The sequence below is a fragment of the Bombus vosnesenskii genome, unplaced genomic scaffold, assembly GCF_011952255.1.
Source record: "Bombus vosnesenskii isolate JDL3184/JDL3185 unplaced genomic scaffold, Bvos_JDL3184-5_v1.1 scf7180000013352, whole genome shotgun sequence".
In the NCBI taxonomy this organism is placed as follows: Eukaryota; Metazoa; Arthropoda; class Insecta; order Hymenoptera; family Apidae; genus Bombus; species Bombus vosnesenskii.
This window is the reverse complement of record NW_022882988.1, coordinates 2,113,073-2,132,617: the sequence shown is the minus strand read 5'-3', so window position 1 is coordinate 2,132,617 and position 19,545 is coordinate 2,113,073. Positions and strand designations below refer to the sequence as shown.

General features: G+C 46.3%; 1 protein-coding gene across 6 annotated transcripts in view; it reads left to right on the top strand.

Annotated features, from left to right (window-relative positions):
* Nucleotides 1–19,545, top strand: part of LOC117236985 (AF4/FMR2 family member 4) — a 166,754-nt gene that overhangs the window by 32,449 nt on the left and 114,760 nt on the right. The window contains exon 1 of one of the 6 annotated variants that reach the window (XM_033500478.1): nt 19,065–19,126. The exons of the other annotated variants lie outside the window; for them this stretch is intronic. Coding sequence (XP_033356369.1) covers nt 19,080–19,126 — 47 coding nt within the window. The 5' untranslated portion in view covers nt 19,065–19,079. Of the gene's footprint in view, nt 1–19,064; nt 19,127–19,545 lie in introns of those variants that run through there. 6 annotated transcript variants of the gene reach the window in all.

The window sequence follows — 19,545 nt, the reverse complement described above, 5'->3', positions numbered from 1 at the left end:
TTTATACTTCACTCTTTTATAATGAAAAATAGCTACCAGTGTAAATGGATGTGCAATATCAGATTGTTCAAGAAATTTGTAACGAAAGTTAAGAAAGATTTATCTGCAGTTAGACCTTGTACCATCTACGATCTCACGAGTTCCTTCTTGAAAAGTTAATCCTCATTTTCGCCAATGAATTCCCTTCGAGTGGTAAACGAGATGCTGTGTCAGCGCAACGATACTCCTTAATGGATTGATCTCCTTATTGATCGTATTCTACCTATCTCATCGTCTCTAATCCACCCTAAATAACGGTAAATACCGTGTCTATTTTCCTTTTCATTGCGCGTTTCGTAGTTTTTCGAGTCCGTGAAACCGTTCGTGGCCTCGAACGTTCATAAAAATCACGATCCCCGTTACCAGCAATAACAGCGCGCTGGCGAACAACAATTATCGGGATATACTTGTTTCGCTCGTTTGTCGTTACGTTCGCGGAAGCTCTGGGCGATGGGGACAAACGTGGTCCCGAGAGAATCGTTCTTTATGCGATCCTGCGGTGTCGCGTACGGGTTTATATAGTTAGAAAAGAAGCCAGGTGATGCATGGGAGGTAAAGGAAAGCGTGCAATCAAAGAGAGAGGGAGAGAGAGAGGGGGAGAGAGAGAGAGTAAGAGGAAGAATCAGTTCGGAGGGCACGCATTCGCAGCGTTGCCAACCGATCGCGTTCGTATGCGTGCGTGTACACGCGCGTGCAAGCGCAGCCGTGTTTCCGCGCGATTTGTAATGCAGTGTAACGTGTTCAGTCGCTCAGCACGGCCGCATTACCTGCCTTTGTATTTGCAAACACGGTGTCGGACATAAACGTCGTTGGTCGATGTGCATAGGGATCGAAACGCACGATGATCGCGTAAAATCGATCGAGAATACGTTCATCGACCTGCGTTACACGCGATTTTATTTCTTACCTTTTCTCCGTTTTCGTCGAGGAGCGAAAGAATGGATGGGGCACCGGTTGAGCAGATCAACCAGCTGATATCGTCCATATATCTCAACTAATAATTATTACAGTCGGCAGACTGTCGTGACGTTTTATAGAATTCCGGAGGAACAAGCGATACCAGCGACTTTATCGCGTTGCCCGAGGATCGTAAACAGGAGCGTAAACGGCGGCGAAATTGTCAGAGCGTGATTATACGTAGCTCGGCCACGATCGAATAGAAAGTTATATCTATAGCGCGAGGGTAATGTTGGGAATCGGCAGGTCGCGATGAAATCGACGTTTATCGCGTTTATTAAATTAGCTGTTTAACAGGGTTAATCGAGCTGGGTAATTAACATACAACAATATCGATAATAAACCTGTTAGAAGAGAAGCTGGGGATTCTGAGTCGATGGCCGCGACACAGGCAACGCATATACCGTATTTTCCTTGTAGAACAAATTTACGGTGTAAAAGCCTGGTCTGGCGCGCTCGCGTCGCCTGTACCTTCCAACGAAAAGACTCGCGGGGAATTCGTAAACGCTTCGATCGAATGAATGCCACTCGATTTCGAAGGGAATTGCAGATTCTTGGAACAGGCGTTTGCAAGTTTCTGATCTGTGTAATATCCACGTAATTAGGGCTACTCGAACATTGTGGATGTCAGCGTTATTATCAGCGAGTATAATGGGAGGAAACGCTTAGAGTACCGTTAATAATTGATCATTTTCAAGTAGAACGGAGCCTTTTGTTTGTCGATCCGAAGCATTCTACCCGAGACACTGATTCACTGGGATAAAATCCGTCTTATTCGACGCGGTTGTACGCACGTTGCTCGCTGCACTCGTTCCTCTGTCCGCTTCGGTATATCTTCACGCGTGACACACGCGCACAATGCTCGTGTAACAACGATAGAGCTCTCTCGTACGGTCGTCAGACGATCTCCTTCCACCTCGATTTCCTATGTTCTACGACCTTCTCGATCTCCTCCTCCCCATAGTCGACGATAAAGGCTGTGGCTGACAAGACATTCTGATAAACGGAACCTCGTTCATCCGCCTCGTCGTTGCCCTCGTCGTTGCCCTCGTCGTTTGCAATTTCGGAAACTGAAAGCTACCGGTTGCCTATTCTGCTTAGATACACCTCGAGGGGTATTACCATCACTCGAATGACAATCGGATTACGCATCGACGAGAACGAATCGATCCGACGAACCTTGCTTCGTTGTCCTTTGCTCGACGATTTGTCCATTGTAGTTTTTCGGTCGATCAACCTTTGATTAGTTTTACACGACTATTGTCTGCTCGGACCAAACTAGGAACACAAAGCAACGATATGTACGCGTTTTCAGAATAAAATTTCCCATTTAGTATTGCTACGGTACGAAAAGAAAAATACGGTAATTTCCATTGCAGAGTTACTGTGCAACTATAGAAAACTAGCTGTACAAGTTTGCCAATGCATTCGAACGCTTGTAGACACCTTTTATGGGTGTATCGCGTGTATTATACGAAACATATCGAAATTTCATTAGCGCCGTTACGAGACTCGACAATTACGATTATACCGGTAAACTTTGAAATTGGAAAATGTACGTAGAAATTGTTACTAGAATTAATATATTAGATTAATAGATTTCGATTTCATTTAGATTGCACGGATACGCGATATTCCTATCGGTGAATTACGTTGACTATTATGTTTCATACGAAATCAACGGATGTCTTCATACTTACGAATATGATCGTACGTATCTAAAAACTAACCAAATAGTACACCTGCTTGTACACTGTTAAAAAACAAAACAAAACAAAGTAAAAGAAACAAGACCAGTTTGAGAGTCAGAGAGTAGAGCATTGGTGTTTCTCTTAGTTTCCACGTTTAAGGATGAAATGCTGCAGGAATCGCGTGAAAAATTGCTAAAAATCTTCGAGAACGTGATCGAGTAATCCACGATGTGATTCGCGAGGAAGATACTAGGTATGGTGGTGGGTAAGATACGAGGTGGCTGGTATTATTCATGGATATTTCCCGAGGAAACGGAGCAATTCCGTTACCATTCCAGTAAACAAAGACCGTGAAAGGTTTACGATGCTTGTACGCGTGCACGATGAATCTATAATGGAACGGCGGCCAAAGTGGACGATTTTTCCCTCTTTCGCGCGTGGGAGAGAGTAAACGTAAGGGGAAGAGCAGCGATGGAAAGAGCAACGGGAGGAAGATAGACGTTGAAGATGAAAGGTTGAAGACGCGCCGGTTGTACCCTATATCGATTTCACCGAGTATTACACACCATACCGATTATATTTTATTTAGTCGAACCAGTCGCCGAACGACTATAGTCTCTCCATACCGTCCAAGGGAATACTTTTTATTTTCTCTCGTGTTTTTACTTCTCGAGTGTCCCTTTGTTCCTCGGACTACTCGATACTGCAAGACACTTTCCACTTTATTATTATTGTACATCGATGCGTAGGATCGTTCCTCGGATGTTCGACGAGAACCCTGTTAAACGCGTTTCTCCATCTCTGTAATGAATGTATCAACGAGCTCCCCATTGAGAAGGATCCAAGAGTCCGCAGAAGGTGTCGTGATTTCAGCTTTTCCTTTACGATCGCGAGAACGGTGTTACACGTAGGTCGTGTTTCGCGTGGGTAGAAATGGGGTGAAAAACGCCTCTTAAATCTGACCGTGATAAACGGAAACATAGGGTTTCGCGGCGTAAGCTGGTCGTTTTGCACGGTGAAGTTGCGAACATCGTGGCCCGTACCCTTTTCCCCGTCTTCTTATTTCCATTCTTCTCGATCCAGACGAACATACTGAGAAACAGGTAGCCGCTATCAAGCGTAGGTGGCTCGTTACACGTGGGTAGATCTTGGATCAGAGTCGATTCCAGTAGTCGCCGATACATTTGATCCTAGTAGAACGAAGCGTTGTGAATGAGGAGAAGAACAAGCGTAACCTTTAAGTCAAACGTAGTTGAAACGGTTCCAAGGCTGATAGAATAGGTTGCAGCAGGGTGGTCTATCGTTGGTTGGACGTTTTCGAGAGCGCCACCGAAATCATCCTGCTCTCTATGGCCACGGCTTGCGTGAAATCGATATTACTCCATTTCATCGGCGAAACCCCTTGTTCTCTGATAGAGCCTGCTTCTCTCTCTCTCTCTCTCTCTCCCTCTCCCTCTCTACTGGCTTTTTGCGAGCTACACTTCAGCGCCTGATCGTAATTATCGTCCCTTGTCATTATCGATCGAGCTACTAATTAATGTGGTTTAAATTTGTCGACGCCTATCGCGAGAAATAACGATGCTCCGCCCGATTGACGGCTTCGAAACGCGTTTGTCACTGGGATTTTGATCCGACCGATACGGATACCGGTAATTATTTCGTCGAATGGATTGGTTGGTCGGTAGTGTCGTAAGCGATAGAAATGGGACGTTTATCCATTGAAAATACAAAGTGGACGACGCGTGCGTCTGAACTACTCCAAACGACGTACGTGTGACTTAGCCGATAACGACAGTGGATCGTCGTTCGTTTCGCGATATCGTCGAGGATCATATCCTTGTCGGTCGATCGTTAGCCAAGTTTAAGCTGGCGGGGTGTTTCGCGATTTCTAAGATCTCTCTTCGGAGACATCTTATCCCAGTTCATTTACCTTCTGACCAGAAGTACCGTTGGCCGAGGCTGGGGAGCGGCTGGAGGAAGGGTATAATCGAGAATCGCGAAGGACGCCTCGGGAAGCGGGATTAGAATCTCGCCACCCTATTCCAGAGCGACGAAGTTGGATAGGAAAGGGGAAAGCCAGTAGAGAAACTCGACGTCCGTTCGAGAACGTCGTCGACGAGGGAGACCGACCGTGCCCGCTGCACGCCTGAAATATTTTCATAGCAATCTTCTCCGTCGATTAACCTCCGTCTGTGGCGTTGCTAGCCCGGAATCGTTTATTTATTAAACCTAACTGCCGGTTTACCATATTTCCAAGTAGTTACCATCTAACATGGTTTCGGTTTTTACGTTTTCTTGTCTCTCCCCTCTTTTTTTAAATTATTCGTAATTAAAAATGTACGAAGAAGAAGTAGTTACCGCAAGATAGGGTTATTTAAGTCGATAAGATGTTCGAGACAAGCTAAGTAATTTGCCTTGTAATTCGATTATTATCGATTTTTAAGCGACTACGTTTGAAGACAGAAGGCCGACTCGTTGCTGGCGCAGTGATAAGCAACGAGATACACGGTGTACAGTTCGATGGCCATAGTTTTATCCGGGGATATAACTTCTACGTACTTATCAAAAGCAAAGAAATTCAAGTAAGAAAGAAGTTCTCTGTCGTAGTTGTCATAAGTAATTCAGTTAGCGTATCTATATCGTTTCATGCCTGAACGACGTTTGTTCTTCGTTTTATCAACACTTACGTACATAATACGTGCTCGTTGTCTCAAATCGTACACAGGGTTGATCGAATCGCTGTCTCGTTAATGCGTTTTCTTCCAAAGTACACGATACCTTCTCGTTCTTTCGTTGCTATAATAAGTATAAAGGACCAACGACTGATCGTAATACACGGCAAGTTTGATTATTCCGTGCAAAGTTCAAGATCGAATTTTAAAATGTTCGAACGATTTAAATAACTGCATCTTAGTTCGCCGAATAGGTTTAAACTTACAAATAAAAGTTAGATCAATGTTCAATCGAGCGCCTTTGAAACTAAAAACTCGGATAATTGTTTGACATGATCGCCTGTCGATTCCTTTGACCGGCTCGACGAGGTTCTAGGGACTATGGTTCGTGATAAAGCTAGGAGAGACGCTCTTCAACGAGATTTTCCTTTTTCCCTATCCCGTTGGATTTTTCTCTCCGACTTTGGAAAGAGGCCTGCGATGTGACAAGTCTCGTTATCCTTTTGTACCGTAGCCGTTTCGTGCGACGCGATGCATAATGTTTTAATTGGATCGGCTGTTTAATTCGAACTACGATTGATACTTAGGGGATGGTTCAGCTGACGCGACGTGTTCGCCGCGTTCTATCAGCGTGTGTCTCGTTCGAAGGATACGAAAAAGAGGCGATGGAAAAAGAGAAATGATAAAAAAAGAAGGGAAAACGTGCTCGTATCGCTTTTCCATTCGCGGATGCTTATTTTTCGCGTGTCACGCGCGTGTCCCTGTGCCAGGACAGATGGACGCGAAAAAGGGAGACGAGGAAATGTTTATCGAATCATGTTTTCCCTTTGTCTCGATAACAGCGTCGTTCATGCGACGATCAAGCGTATTTGCTTTGCCGCGAACGATCGTTCCAGCGTACTAAAAAAGAGTATAGATTTCCGTGAAAGTTGAATTTTCATTGTTGAAAATTTGCTCGTCCGACGTCTTGTTTTGTAATTGTAAATTGGTTTGCTTCGTTTCCTTCGACGATATCGTTATGTTAACGGAGATCGCGAGAAAATTCCGATCGAAAACGATGTATCGTATCACGACTGAATCTGTTTTCCCGATTGTCGCTGACTGGATTTACACGAGAAACAGCTCGGAGAATCCTGACAGTGTCGATCGTTCGCACACCGTTAGTACGACTCCTCCGATACATCGTATTAACCCTACTGGGTCTTTTCAGTCATCTCCGATTCGATTGTATTTTTTTAACGTTGAAAAACATCAGAGTGTGGAAAGAAATACGAAGAAATTCCGATCGTTACGAGTGATCTCCCTCTTTAATGTTACGATAAACATCTCCTTTAAACGTTACAAACTCTTCTTATTTGCTAAAATAAGAGCATCGTCGAGATATTAAATAGAATTGAAATACAAAGCATGAAACGCAGAGACTCGTATTTTATCTTTTGTAGCTTTCTTTTTTATTCGCGTATCGTGTTGTACCTACGTACCTATTATTTATTACGTTTATCAAAATCGAACTACAATTACTCTCATTAAACCGTTCGACGTATCAATGGATGAAATTGTTGAATGGTCGCTGGAACTGCCGTTCGTATTTACGATACGTTTATTCTATTTAATCACCCCATTCAGATATCGAAGCGAATACCATCAATTGTCCAACGGATGCGCTCGATGGGAGTGAGAAAATTTTTGCTGCTTCCGCGATCGAGCAAAATCCTCGATGATCTCGTTCGACTCTTCTTGCTTTTGCCTTGTTAATCGGCATCGATTATCGTGATCGTCGGGTAAAGGCTTACGATTTTCATTTTTATACTTACACCGCGTTTTTGTGCTCGTCGGGCATCTTCTACGAGGTAAACGTCGACCGTGCTTCAACAAGGACTGATTTCCGATTATCCGTGGAACATTGTTGCTCTCCGTGGCGAGCAAAGTCATCGACTTAATCGCTCGTTTCGATCCTGCAATCTTTGCGCGGTAGCTGCAGAACAGCAGCGGTACTTTTCCCAGGAAATTGATCGCGAGTCGTTCCGCAGCTGCCGTCGATGCTCGTAAACGAGCGGTTTGCTTTGCTCGCCGGGCTAATTCGATCGTTGGCAATTTACATGGTGTTGGAGGTTGGAGACGCGCTGGCATCTTCCACGGAGATGGCGCCGCTCGATTCCCTCGTAAGTGAAAATTAACCGCAAGAGCGTCGAATTTTAAGCATCCCGAGGTTGTAATTCCCTCTGTCACGCGATCCGTGCAGACCTATGTGTATCATAGTGGTAGAAGTTGAAGGTCACCGTGTTTCGGTTCCGCGTGTCTTACGTTTTCGTATACGTCGAACGATCGTAATTATCCTTTACCTGTACTTACCGGCTGTACGTAATTGCCGTTCGCCCGCGTACAGAACAATTATTTTATGATGTCGTAATTAAATTCTTATCCGTGCAACAGAATCCGGTCGCGTGTGCGCGTTCGATGGATGGGATAAGTCGTGGCCTGCTGCAGGCGCCCGTCGACTCTCGTACACTAGCGTTCGAACGTGTTCGAGCACTTGTTTATCCTTCGCCAGAACGTTAATGGAAGATCGTACGAGAAAAATACAAGTTCATTTTCCACCATTCTACGTCTCTTCTGTCACTCGGTGGCTAAAATGCAGCGTATTAACGCGTAATAACTGATAAACGTTATAGTCTTATAGCCTTGGTTTAATTTAATTAACAAGAGCCTACGTAACTAACATTTTGTTATCGACATTTTGTAAACGCGCAAGAGGATGATAAACGTACATGGTCAATGGCAAATACATCTCGGCAGATATCTTAGATTTACGATAATTGTATAGAAAATGTAGCAAGTCATGCGTATAATTACTAATTTGTCATTTATTTCTACGCTTTGCTAAACTTCTCATATGTGTTGCTGTCTGTACGTTACTGATCAAAGTGTTCTCTCTTACTTGCGAACGGTAGTGTACGTAGAAACGTAGAACGTAACGACATGTCGGAGAATATAATTAGTAGATTAACGGGTATAATTACGGTTGTGCCACGGCTCGCTTGAAACCAAGATCCGACTTTTTCCCTCCTCGATGTAAGACAGAAGAGACGCGCGTTCGCTGGAAACTTGGCAGCTCGTACGCGCTACGAGATAGTCGAAAACGTGTAACTGGCAGTATAGTATAATAGTTACATGTCGGAGTAGCGTCGGGATAGGGTTGTGGGCGTTTGATAAATCTTCATTGGACTTAGCCATCGTTATGGTATAACCAAGGTATGGTTTATTAACACGAGTATGGATACTACAGACTTGACAATCAACCGCGGCGATTAGGCACTCGCGACACTAGTGATAATGGTCTTAGGTTCGATAACGAATCCGCGGTCAACGGGATGATAGATGTACATGCTCACAAAATCTAAGTCAGACTCTGTGTTAAAACGTGGAATATCCACCGAGCGTACAGACACTAAGTGCTAATACGCTAATACGACCTCACGAGAGAATGACTTTCCGTCTCGATGATACCACAGAGGAACACTATGATGGGGTGTGTCTAAGGACACGAGATCATCGTAAGGGAAATTGACGTTGCTGTTAATGAGACAAAAACTGCTTATCCGTTTAAAGAACCTTAATTAACAAAATCGTACGATTTACAGCGGGTCCTCAGGCTAGCTGAACTTGTGCTGTGTAGGTGCATCCACATCTGGTAATCATTTTGTCCGCAGGAACCGTTGAAACCTTTACTGTCGAGTATCTCTACGGGTATTTCTTTTAACGAGGGCCATACTACCATTCCACGCCTTTGTTAGACGAAGCGCCCGTCCCGTTGACCGCGGCTACGTTCGGCGACTGATGGTCGCCTCGAGCCCAAGCTCATTGTCACAAATCTCAAATAAATACAAATTGGGTAGAATGACGGCAAATTGTTTAATTACAGCTGCAAACTTTAATTACAATTTTATTTTCCCGAAGTTCCAGAGGGAAGGTCTCCGGTGTCCTTTCATCTCCGATATACATATAGGAGACAGAGAGTGAGTATGAGAGAGAAAGAGGGAGAACGAGAGGAAAAAAGCGCGGCAAAGATCGGCGCAAAATCACGGTGTACGCATGCGTCTCTACATAATTTCGCATCGGCGGGGAAGAACGCCAAAAGGCAATTGTATGAACTCGTTCTGCTTGCACTTGGCGATATTACGCTACAAGACAGGCGGACAGGAGGCCAAAAGGACGGGATAGAGAGCGAGGAGGTGGGACGAATGGACGTGGAAAGTAAGGAGCAACCCAAAATGAAGGGGAGGTTAACGTCCGGCCGTTGCGTTGGTCCATTGAAAGCAGCGAGATCGTATCGTGGCGAAATTTTTCGGAAGGGGGCCGGTACACTGGCCCCCGATGCTGTTCGTTTTAGCTTTCGCGATGATTCACGGAGACTGACCGGCTTGTTGGTTGTTGGCCGGCCGCATCGGGACCAGGTAGAAAAGCTGTCGTCTAGTTGAACGATGTCTTTCATAGCCGGCTCAGTTGGTCGAAATTGGGTGGTCCCTTTTCAAGATCGTAACTCTCGATCCTCTACGTTTCGTCGTCGCGCATGGCGTACTCGAGATCCGTTAATTGGTTCGCGCGCCCTCGTGTCGAAAAGAATTTTCCAGCTCCAGCGACGGCCCGCTTAAACGCCTCGTTATTCAGAGATTGTTTTTGCCGAGATTTATCTCTTTCGATCTTTTCACTTAGCGCTCAGGTAACGCTCGTGGCCATTGAACGTCCAGAAAGGGTAGCGACTCGAGCGACCTTCGTTTTTTATAATGTTAGCAAACACCTGGTATAATCGTCGGTAGCACGCGGTCGAATATTTGCCCGGGAATCGATACACTACGCTCGACCTTTCCGTTCGTTTCCACACGAGCGTAGCCGAGAGGTTGTGGCTAAAACGAGGGAAGAAAAAAGCCAGGCCTACGCTGTGGGACCTCGAGTTCGATCGCGATAGAATCGTCGTTTCTGTTCCACGAATTTTTCCTTCCATCTTTTCGTTCTGGTCGCGTTGTTCGCCACCGTTTATTCGATATTTCCCGCCGTTAGGGAATTTTGCCAACGATCCCCGTTCCACGTCCGTAACTATTCGATTCGTGGTCGTCAACGGCGAACGATATAGCCTCGTAGAGGCAGTCTAATGGGAATATGGAAACGCCTAGGATGGCGGAATAGCAATAGAAAGGGAAACAGAAGGGAAGACGTAGGCGGAAATGGAGCGTTTCACAGGCGCAACAGTTTGGCCGTACGAAACTTATCGCGGCTACTTGAGTTCTCTCGATCGGCTCGAAGTAGGAGAAGATACGGGTTGAGTAAAAACGAGTAGTAAAACGGTTTAGGACCTATCCTAGCGTTGGTTGACCGTATAGGGAACGCACGCCGCGAAAAATACACGAGATGCTCGCGCCGACCGATCGCCCACATGGAAACCTGTTTCCTCCTCGGTATTAACGATACTTTCAACGAGACACTCAATCCGAACGGTTAATAGCGGTTGCCTTAATTGCCTTCGACCGAGCAATTAGATAATTCTTTATCTCTGTTTAATAGGAGTCGCGATCTCCTCGTTCCAAACATCGTAAAATTTTCTCTTTTCCTCTTTCCTTCCTCGTGTTGCTAAATTTTAGCAGTTTACGGACGCCTAAATTTTCACCATCGTTTTCGTCCAACGCTTGTTATACGCGTTCCTGTCGAACCCTCAAGCCGAAGTTACACGAACGTTCTCGATCGACGTTGCGTTGCGTGGCTTGCGTTGTAGAAATACACTCACACACGGGTGCATTTAGGCGTTGTGTAGGTGTGTTTCTACAATGCGGACCACGCAACGTAGCGTCGGTCCAACGCTGGTATTACCCGGCCCTGACTCAACTTTGGACTTGTAAACCCCCTTAACACCCTGTTGTTCTCTTTAACTGCGAAGTACTAGGGTCGTTTGTCGACGATCAGAAAGGGACTGCCTCGGCCGGTCAGGCTATATTTCTTTGTTGAAAACGTTCGTTCCGTCTCGTAAATTAAGTTTTCGAGAAGCTAATCGCGGCGAATGGTCATGGTTATCCGGATTTTTCTACCGAGATTAGTCATGACTTGGACGGATTATCTTTGTGAGCAGAGCGATGTCAGGCATTGTAACCGCACGTACTCCACTTGGCAAACCGTCGACTCGACAAACAGATCGCAATACGATCACCCAGCCGTTAAGCCAGCTCCACGACGCTTTCTTCCACTAATTTCATCCTCGGCTCGCGTCTCACTGTCTAGGCATACAGTTCGGTTGCACTTCTCGTCACGCGGTTCTATAGTGGTCGTTGCCGAATTCCTGACGTCGAACGTGCTTAAATCGTCTCGAACCGATGGCACACTGGCTGAAAATTGGCCCGGTGCCCGGCTGCTTGGACGATAATCCGCGTGAAAAATCACCAAGAGGTAACAGCGTCGATTTCTCGAGTGCCGATCGCTCGTTAAGTAGCCAGAGTACAGGGGCAACTGCGTGGAACGGTGTTCGCGTGGCACGTGTAAGCGCAACGAGTACACTTAAGTATAAAACGAAGCTCCTTGCAACAACTCGTGCCTCGGAAATGATATCCAGTCGATAGCACGTTACGCGCCGTTATAAATATGCGAGCGAAGCGTCGTTACGCGCGTGCGTGTGCCGATAACGCGCGCGATAATACCGAGTGTTCGTAAATAACCAAACAGAGAAATCTCTAATGCTAACGATATACCTAACTATGTAAGTACGTAATGTTTGAAAGTTGCGGCTACTGCGGAGTGACTCGTACGTCGAGGGTGCGTATAATTGCTAATGTTTTCGTGGCGTTTGTTAGAAACGGACGAGTGTTTGGCTCGCGTGTTCTCGCGCGGTAATTCTTAGCTTCGTTTGTAGAACTAATAACTTTGCTCTGTATGGTGTAGTCGAGCCTCGGTAATTCCGATCTCGAGGGACCAGCTTCTTCGAATTACGGAGATTTTTTCTCGACTCTCTCGAGTTATTCGAGTAGCGAAGGTTTAACATACGAGAATGACCGAAACAGACGTTTTACGAAGACTAATGCTTTTATAATTGTAACAGCTCGGGGAAAATTAAATTTCGTTTTTACAGATCGATCATTTATTTGTAATAATGAATGAGAGTTTACGTATAACTCTGGTGTGAAGGACACGCGTGTAGTGTAAAGGTTAGAAACATATAGTGGGTGTAGGTTGAGATACGACCTTTCGTTATAAAGTATAGATACGCATACATACACATTACTTGTTGAAGCAACGGTAATCAAACTACGACTTATAGAGGTTAGGCTTCTTTGGATTCGAGTTATCGAGGTAACGTAATACACGTAGACACGTGGCAAATAATTCAAGATAAAGTAAGTTTATGCCCCGATTTATAGAGATTTTCACTGCGAAACGGAAGTGAATGAATAAAATCGCGCTCTTATAGATATTTTCGAGTTATACAGGTTCGAGTCGTCGAGGTTCGACCGTATCGTGTTTTCGCTGGACGACGAATTTGTCACGTAAACTTAAGGATAGCTTGATGAAATAAAATAGCTGAGTCGTAACACAAGTACTGTCTTTATTTTCTGGCACAGCACAGGTTTACACTGATCGGAGAGATGTTCACTGTTCCAGGGTTTTGTCTATTTCTCTCTAGGTGTTCTCGTCTCATCCGGCCTCTAATATGAATCGACGTTACAAATTCAACGTGACGTTTCTTCGTGAATTATCATCGATCCTCGACTAGTCGAGAACACGAAGACGGTCGCGCGTGGACGAACACACGGAATGTTCGCGCGTGTTGCGTAATCGCGATGTAAAAACGACGAGTCAGATGATCCCGTTGTCTGGGACGCTGTGACACTAGCTGCAACGCTAATTCGCTTGAAAGAAAGTTCAAGGAAACGAGTCTCGATTGTCTCTTTGTTCCGTGCTGGAGAATGTCAAGAATTTGTTAATGAATGCTCGACGTCTAAAATAGCTCGCGTCCCGCGGAAAGATGGTGATCGGTGCGCACGATGCACCTGTGCAAATACGGCTGAACATTGTCTAGATGTAATCGAGGAAACAGAGAGTCTCTCTTCGCGCATGGAATCGTCGATTCATCGCCACCGATAAACCATCTCATCTCTGTACAGGATGTTCCGCGTAACGCGATACAGTCGTCTAGATGCCAAACGTGCGAGAATACGTCGAAGATTTTTTCATGCGACGTTACGTTTTCGAATAAGACGAAAATATAGAAGAAATCTTTTTCGTACAACGTTTTGTTTTCGAGGAAATTAAAAAAGGTTTATCAAAAGTACGCGTATATCGATGCACAATCCTCGATTAAAGGACATTTAAACTTTGTTTTTTCGACCAATCGCGGGGAGACGCAATCGCGAAGAGAGACGTCAACGGGAGTCGTAAATTTCCGTTACGATTATAATAATCGACACCACGAGTTGATCGATCCCCTGATTTCCGTTAAAATAATAGGGGTGATTCAGTTAGTATAACACTGTGATTCACAGGGTGAATGTAAGGTTTTTATTTCCAACACTTACGAGGTACACTGTTGAGTAAGTATAAATCGTAGATGACAATTTGTCGCACGAAGATAAGATAGATATGCACAATAGAGCAAGGCTCTTATAGTTGAATTTAGTATGTTAGTGGACTAGAGGATACTTAATAGAGGAAGTGAATGTTCGGTAATCCCGAGAACCGACTTAGATAGATGATGTGAGTTAGACTTTTCGTGCGTTGCAGAATAAGTAAAGTTGACTTTTCTAGCGGTGTAAGAGAAGTAAAGTACAGTGACGATGCTGTGTCGAAGGAAAGTTAGCGATGGGTGTGTCTAGCGCGCGGGACCATCGGATTTGTTCATGATATTTTTGGTTAGAAAAGTGAGGGTAGTATACATTGCTTCTGATTGGATGAACGAAGGTTGGTGGACCAGGAAGGGTCTTAGCCGCCCTCGATAGAAAGTTGCTAGTGGGAAGCATCGTACGTGAGAAAAACTGACTTTCCCGTGTCAAGCCCTAATAGACGATAATCTTTAGAAAATGATTTAGAAACAAAGATAGTTGTTCGATCTGAAGGACCTTAGCTAGCAAATTAATGAGATTAAGATGGGTCCTTAAGACGATTGAAGAGGTACGCAGTAAGGATGAGCGGACATCTGGTTCCCGTCTGGCCCTCGGTGTATGGCGTGGTCTAGGTACAGGGTCGCCCGACGTAACAAACTTTATCTTCTCGAAATCGAGGTATTAAATGGAGAAATTCTACTACGAGGTATTCTACGAGGTATTAAATGGAAAATTTTCCACTTTATCTTCGTACGTAGGAGCAATCTCTAGTGGTACTGCTGGTGGTAGGTGGTATTGCGTTTAACGCGCACCTTGTATAATTTTGTGATTCGTGTTCGTCACCAGACAGACGATTCTTCCTTTTTTCGTCGCCGATACGAGTTTACCGTTAACAGAGTGAAAGTTGTTTACTGTTCAACATCGACTCGGTAAGTCAGATGTGGATAATATAGTACGTTGTTATTCGTTCCGCTATTATCGGGGGAAAATCGAAGAGAGTTTCACGGGAGTGACACGATCGACGATTTCTTGGTCTTGGAAAAAAAGAATCAGAGCGGTGAACGGTAGTCAGTCGCCTTTCGGTTTCGACCGGTCGAGTACATCGTGAGTCAGCGTGGAGTAATCGGTGACCGTTCATTCGATAACGCACGTTTCGTTCCGTTGCACGGGATTTCATGCCCCTTCCTCGCTGAATATCGACTTCGCACGCGAACACCGAGATCTCTTCCGTTCGCGTTACCTTCGGCCATCCTTTTCTGCTTCTCGGCTGAAAAAGGTAGAAGAAGGACGGACAAGCGCGCCCGCTATGGAGTAGTAGGTCATCGAGAGATTCTATATCCTCGCCGAAAATGATGGCGGCGGACAGGAAATGGGCTGACGTGAAAAAGGAAAAGAAGAGAGGAGAACCTGCTGGTGGTTCCCTTTGCCGTGTGCCACCTCCGCCCCCGGTTCTCACGGGCTACCTTGGTTCGCGTTAGTTATTACCTGACATTACCCTACGGTTTTCCTTTGAACCGTGAACGCTGTTCCCTGAATTTCATCAAAGCGGTGTCTCCCTCCTTTGAGAGTTGCCAATGCGGTATCGTCGAAAGCCACTCATCGTCTGCAGTCCTCCCGTCTCCGGGGTCGATAGCGCGCGTATTTCGCGTGCCGCGAAATCTTCCGTCCGTATCGCTCGCTGATGTACTTAAGCATAATCGCAGATTATACCGCCCCTCTTTCTTTTTCTCTTCTTTGCTTTCGGTTTAACGCCATTGACGCAAGAGTTCGTTGGAGCGAGCAGAGCGACCAGAAGTGATTTTCAGCTAGATTCTAGCCGTTAGAGAGGAAGACGCGCGCGAAGTCTCATCGCGGGTCCGTAGAAATGAGAACTGGCGGAGTTTTATGAAGCAAGAGGCCGAGAAGAGGAGACTCGCGGTGTTATCTGGGCCAATGGAACGCAACCTCGTGCGGTTCTCCTGTTCCCTCGTCGACATCGGATCGGTAAAATGCTGCTGTGCATTTGAGCTGCGCGAAAATCTCCTCGGTTATCTCGTGTAAAATAATTGGACAAGTTTAAGGCAATTACACCGCTGCTGCCTTCTATTTCTCGTCTTATTATCGGCGTTCTTTCGCGCGAATCGCGCTCCTCTGAGTCTCTCGTTCGACCCTTTCGTGGTATTGGGCCGGCTTACGAGGTAACGTCGAGCGAACTACACCCTCGAGGTCTAATTATAAAACGCGGGCGGAGAGGCGCCAGCCTCAAAGTATCAACGTTCGTGTCATCTATGCCGGATTAAAATATCCTCCAGTTGTTTTCGAAAAGTTTTCGAGAGTGTTTGTTTCTCGCGTGGCTGTTCGTAAAGGCTGGAAGAGGTGAACGGAACGTGGATAAATGGCGTATCGAACAGATTGGCGCGACGAATGGTTCTTCCAGCGCATCGAACACGCTTCGTCGAATTAACTGGCTGAATTCAAGGTCGGTCGGTGCGCCGCGATCGTCCAAGAAACATCGAGGCTCGCAAGCCGGAGAAAGAAAACGCGAATCGTCCCGTCAGCGAGCCGACGATAAAAATAATTCACTGACTAACATCTAGGCTTCGACGACTATTATTATCACGTATCTCTTAGCCGAACGTAGAACGCCGAAAAGAAATACTACGACGACAGGAGAAATGTCGAACGACACCGGTTAGATCGTAGCGAAAGCGAGGAGAAAAAGAGAAGCGATTTCTTAAAAAGCGCGACGACCGCCTGTCGGTATTTCTATTTTCGACACGGTCCAACCTCTTCTCTATCGAACGTCGCGTTCTCGGTATTCCATTTATTCCATCTATTCCAATGAAACGTCCTCGCTCAGTCAAAACGATTGAGACGCGTGTATACGCTATATACGCACGGTAAATCGCACGTATACATGCATAGAGACATTATCTTTCGTTTTCCACGCAGTTGCTACGTTTATTCCGGGAGCTTGATTTCCGCGAAATCGTCAACGACGAGCACGATCGTCTCGCGTGGTTGCGTATTCTGGAGAACCATGATTTCGCTGACATCCGCGACGACCGCCCGCCGCGTTGCATTCGCTCGAATTTCACGGACTTCCGAGACGCGGCGGCCTCGTGCAATCCGAAGAGACGCGTTCCACGATCGCGCCAAGTCTCTCCGTTTTCGGATACTCTGTCCGCTGACTGACCGAATTTTTTTTTTTTTTATCTACTGCTCTCTCTTTCTTTCCCTCTCTGTCTCTTGATTACCAGTTGTTTCATCGTCTTCGAAATTGTAACGTCGTCTTATTCGCCCGGTGATGGAGCAGACGTGTATAAAAAAAGAAAGGTCGAAAGTATAAACCGAGTAGATCCGTCGAGTAGTCGGAAGACGAAAGAAAGAAGAGAAAGGGGGTAGTATATAGAGAGTCGATGAGTCGGGGAAAAACAAACACGTCTGCTCGTATTCTTTTTCTTTTTCGTCTTTTTCTGGTTGAAGCGTGGTGGTGTAGTATCCCCGTCCGTTTGAAAAACAACGTGGTCGGTCGTGTCGTAGGTCAGTGTAGCCAACCAGTCGATCGAGTGGAGCGTTCGATTGTCAGCGACGCTTGTCGAAGCTGAGTCGCGGAACCATTGGGATTACGCCCCGATACGGCAATTTAGCGGCGTGATTGACAGACGCCAGTTTCTGATGGCTATAGTCTGACCTGGTAGTCGGAACTTGAGGAACGCCGACAACGAGTTAATTCGGCCGATGCGTTTCCACGATAACCCAGATTCCTCGACTGTCCCAACTGGCTCGCAGACTTCTCTCGTTAATTACTCCGTACGGAGGCGACCGCGGTTATTGCACTATTTACACGCAATCGAGGGTGTCGCGGGGGCGGAGGCGGTCATCGAGGCTGATTAAATTAAATTTAAAATCCCACCGATTCGCGATATTATTTTAAACGACGGAAGCCAGATGGGCGTGTGCTGTGGGGAACGTGTGTGGCATACGGGCGTGTAAAAGGGATTTCGAAACGAGCCGATAAAAATTCTCATAAAGGTTCCGTTCGCTGCTTTCCATACGCGTGGCTTTTGTGCCGTAAAACCTATCGGAAATTAATATGCCAATTTCCTCCGAAAACCGGCTTGGCACGAGTTCACCCCCGTAGCCGGGGTCGCCCGTTGTAACGCCCTTTGTTCGAAAATTAGTCAAATGTGTGGGAACGCCTGTTTCGAATGTCAAAGAGATTTAAACGCGATACGTACATACCTTGACCAGTCTCGTGAATCGTTGCTCGGTCGCAGGTAAACTTTAAATTATGATCGCATCCGCACGAGTTAATACCACTGAAAAGATTTGCAGGCCCGGGCGTAGGATTTTTTTTTTTTTTTGAGAATGTCAAACGTGACGCGTGTACGATGTACTAGTCGCGCTTGTAACGTATCAACTCCGCGTAACGATCTCTCGTTTTAGAGGTAGAACTTTTTGACGTACGACGACTCGACGCGTAATCGTCGCGGCAGTGAATCAGAAACGATAGAAGACGGTACAAACGACGGGTATCGCGATCTCGTTTCCATTCGGTGGGCTTTAAAAAAAAAAAAAGAGAAACGAAGAAATAAATCGTTGCACGCGTTCGTCGCCAAGTTCCCGCCAGCGCTTTGTGCGTATTGTCAACGACGTTCGCAAACAGTAAGAAGCTTCAGTAGCGTTGCGAGTGTCACGGTAATCCATTGCTATTATATCGTGCGGTGGAGCGCCTGGCGGTTTCCGCGCGAGGCGGCGCGGCGTGTCGGTCGACCGAAGAGGAGGAATAGAAGCGTAGGAATAGGCGGCGGTGGCGGAGGAGTAGAGGAGGTGGAGTAAGTTGCGCGCGCGGCCATTTTGATAATCTCCCACTCCAGTGTTTCGCTCTGCGCTCCTTGCTTCTCTGTTTCCCTCTCTGTCTCGCACACGCGCGTCAACCCTTCCTCGTCTCTGTTCGGCTCGTTCTCTTTCCGTCTCTCGCGTGTACACGCACACCGAGTATTAAACACGTAACGGGTATAGACGTGCATATACGTGCATATACGTGCAACGTACACACATAGATGATCACACGGACACACACGCGTACATAGATCGCGCAGGAGAGGAAGAGCGAGGAAGAACGGGTCGAAAAAAAGAGAAAGAATCGTTGGAGCGAGAAGATGACGACGGCTTGCCGTGGGTGCAGAGGAGGCAGACGGGAGGGGAGGTTCGTACACAGTAGATCTGTGCGTACTTTTTTTTTTTCTCTCGTGCTCGTAGTGCGCGAGCTTTTGCGGCAAAAGAGCGTGTGCAGGAGAATCGCCCCCATGGTCGCTAGTGTCGCGATTTCCCTTCTTCCTCTCTCGCTCTTCCTCGTTCTCTCTCGTTCCCGCTCTCTCGGTACAACCGCGCGCGCACACACGCACACGTACGTCACGGTGTACGTGTGTATCTCTGGCTATCTCTCTCCTTCTGCTTTCCCTCTCCTCGTCTCGACCGGAAGGTGCCAGTTTCTCGTCGACGATCGTCTCGTGCACACTCGCGCTACGTCGTCGCCGTTTCGTGTATTGTCGTGTACCTCTCGGACGTAGTCGTCGCCGTCGTCGTCGTCGTCTCGTCGTAGTCGTCTTCGTAATCGTCTTCGTC